Source organism: Priapulus caudatus, unplaced genomic scaffold, assembly GCF_000485595.1.
Source record: "Priapulus caudatus unplaced genomic scaffold, Priapulus_caudatus-5.0.1 Scaffold5336, whole genome shotgun sequence".
In the NCBI taxonomy this organism is placed as follows: Eukaryota; Metazoa; Priapulida; class Priapulimorpha; order Priapulimorphida; family Priapulidae; genus Priapulus; species Priapulus caudatus.
The window spans coordinates 1,590-3,061 of record NW_014582397.1 but is presented as its reverse complement, the minus strand read 5'-3'; the positions used below and the strand labels follow the sequence as shown (position 1 = coordinate 3,061).

The window sequence follows — 1,472 nt, the reverse complement described above, 5'->3', positions numbered from 1 at the left end:
AATTATGTATATATGAGTATATATGAGTATATGTATAATATATTAGTATAATGTATATATGAGTATATGTATATATGCGTATATGTATATATGAATATATATTAGTATATGTATATATGAATATATATTAGTATATGTATATATGAATATATATTAGTATATGTATATATGACCACCGCGGCGACGTGACATCGCGGGAGTCACGGCAGTCAAATAATTATGTGGATTCCCCCCCCCCCCGATGAGTCATGATTTTTTTGCTTTGGTCGCAGACGTTCAGCACGGGCTTCACGCAGTCGTGGCAGGAGTTTGACGCGCACTGCCGGTACCAGCCGTCCGAGCTGCCTCTCATCAGCTGCCTGGACGATGGTGAGTTCACCTATGTGAGGCAGTGAGAACGAGAGAGAGAGAAAGCATGCGCGCGAAAGAGAGAGATCGAGCGAACGCGAGGAGAGAGAGAGAAAGAGAGAGAGAGAGGCAGAGAGAGAGAGAGAGGGAAAGAGCGCGCGTGAAAGAGATCGATCGAGGGAGAGAGAGAGAGAGAAAGCGCGCGCACGAAAGAGAGAGAGAGGGAGATCGGGCGAGAGAAAGGAGAGAGAAAATGAGAGAGAGAGAGAGGGGAGAGAGAGAGAGAGAGGGGGGGGGAGATAAGGAGATAGAGGGGGCGAGTCGGCGCAGAGGCGAGCGGAAGAGAGAGGGAGGGGAAGTGAGAGCATGCGACATAAATACTTTCTACTCCCCCCGTTAACGAGTAAGCCTGTGAACCTGACAGTAATACGAATAAATCTCATAAAACCAACAAGAAATCCGCCGAGTACTATATAAATATAGTTATCCACTGTGTAATATATATAGTAAATCCCACTAACTATCCTCACACTCCTAATTTTGTTGGTGACTTTATCTAGTGTAGCCCGTACTTAAATTCTCCCAAATCTTTGAATGTGATCCCAAATATGCGTTGAATATGTTTTTATTACTGTGCAAATCACGTATGTGTCTACATATTTGATCAGCTATATGTGTAAATGTATGTACTTGTGTCAAATCTGGAGAAAAAAAGTTTTAAAAAAACTATCCTCACACCCCCTCGCAGTCGACGAGCCGTGTGAACTGGGCTGCAGCGGTCTCTCCTACTGCACCAACTTCAACGACCGACCGACGGAGCTCTACCGCAGCTGTAACCGACGCGCCGACGCCGCCGCCCGCAACGACATCATGCTGTGGCGTAACGGCACCATCAACCATCGCATGCTGCTCATGAACATACCCGTGCTCGATATCGGACGCTGCGAGCCGCAGCTGTGGAAGGCCATCGCCTGCATGCTGCAAGTGAAGCCCTGCAACACGCGCACCTACACGAACCCGATCTGCAAGTAAGTGTCGCGTATGTGTAGACGGTACACACACACACACACACACACACACACACACACACACACACACACACACACACACACACACACACACAC

At 47.1% G+C, this 1,472-nt stretch overlaps 1 protein-coding gene across 1 annotated transcript; it reads left to right on the top strand.

The window, feature by feature from the left end:
- Positions 1–248: 248 nt before the first annotated feature.
- Positions 249–1,376, top strand: LOC106819959 (reversion-inducing cysteine-rich protein with Kazal motifs-like; the record flags this gene model as incomplete). The annotated part of the gene is made up of 2 exons (XM_014824524.1): positions 249–369; positions 1,097–1,376. Coding segments are annotated over exons 1-2 (401 nt in total), but the record flags the coding sequence as incomplete, so codon positions are not given.
- Between the last annotated feature and the right edge of the window lie 96 nt (positions 1,377–1,472).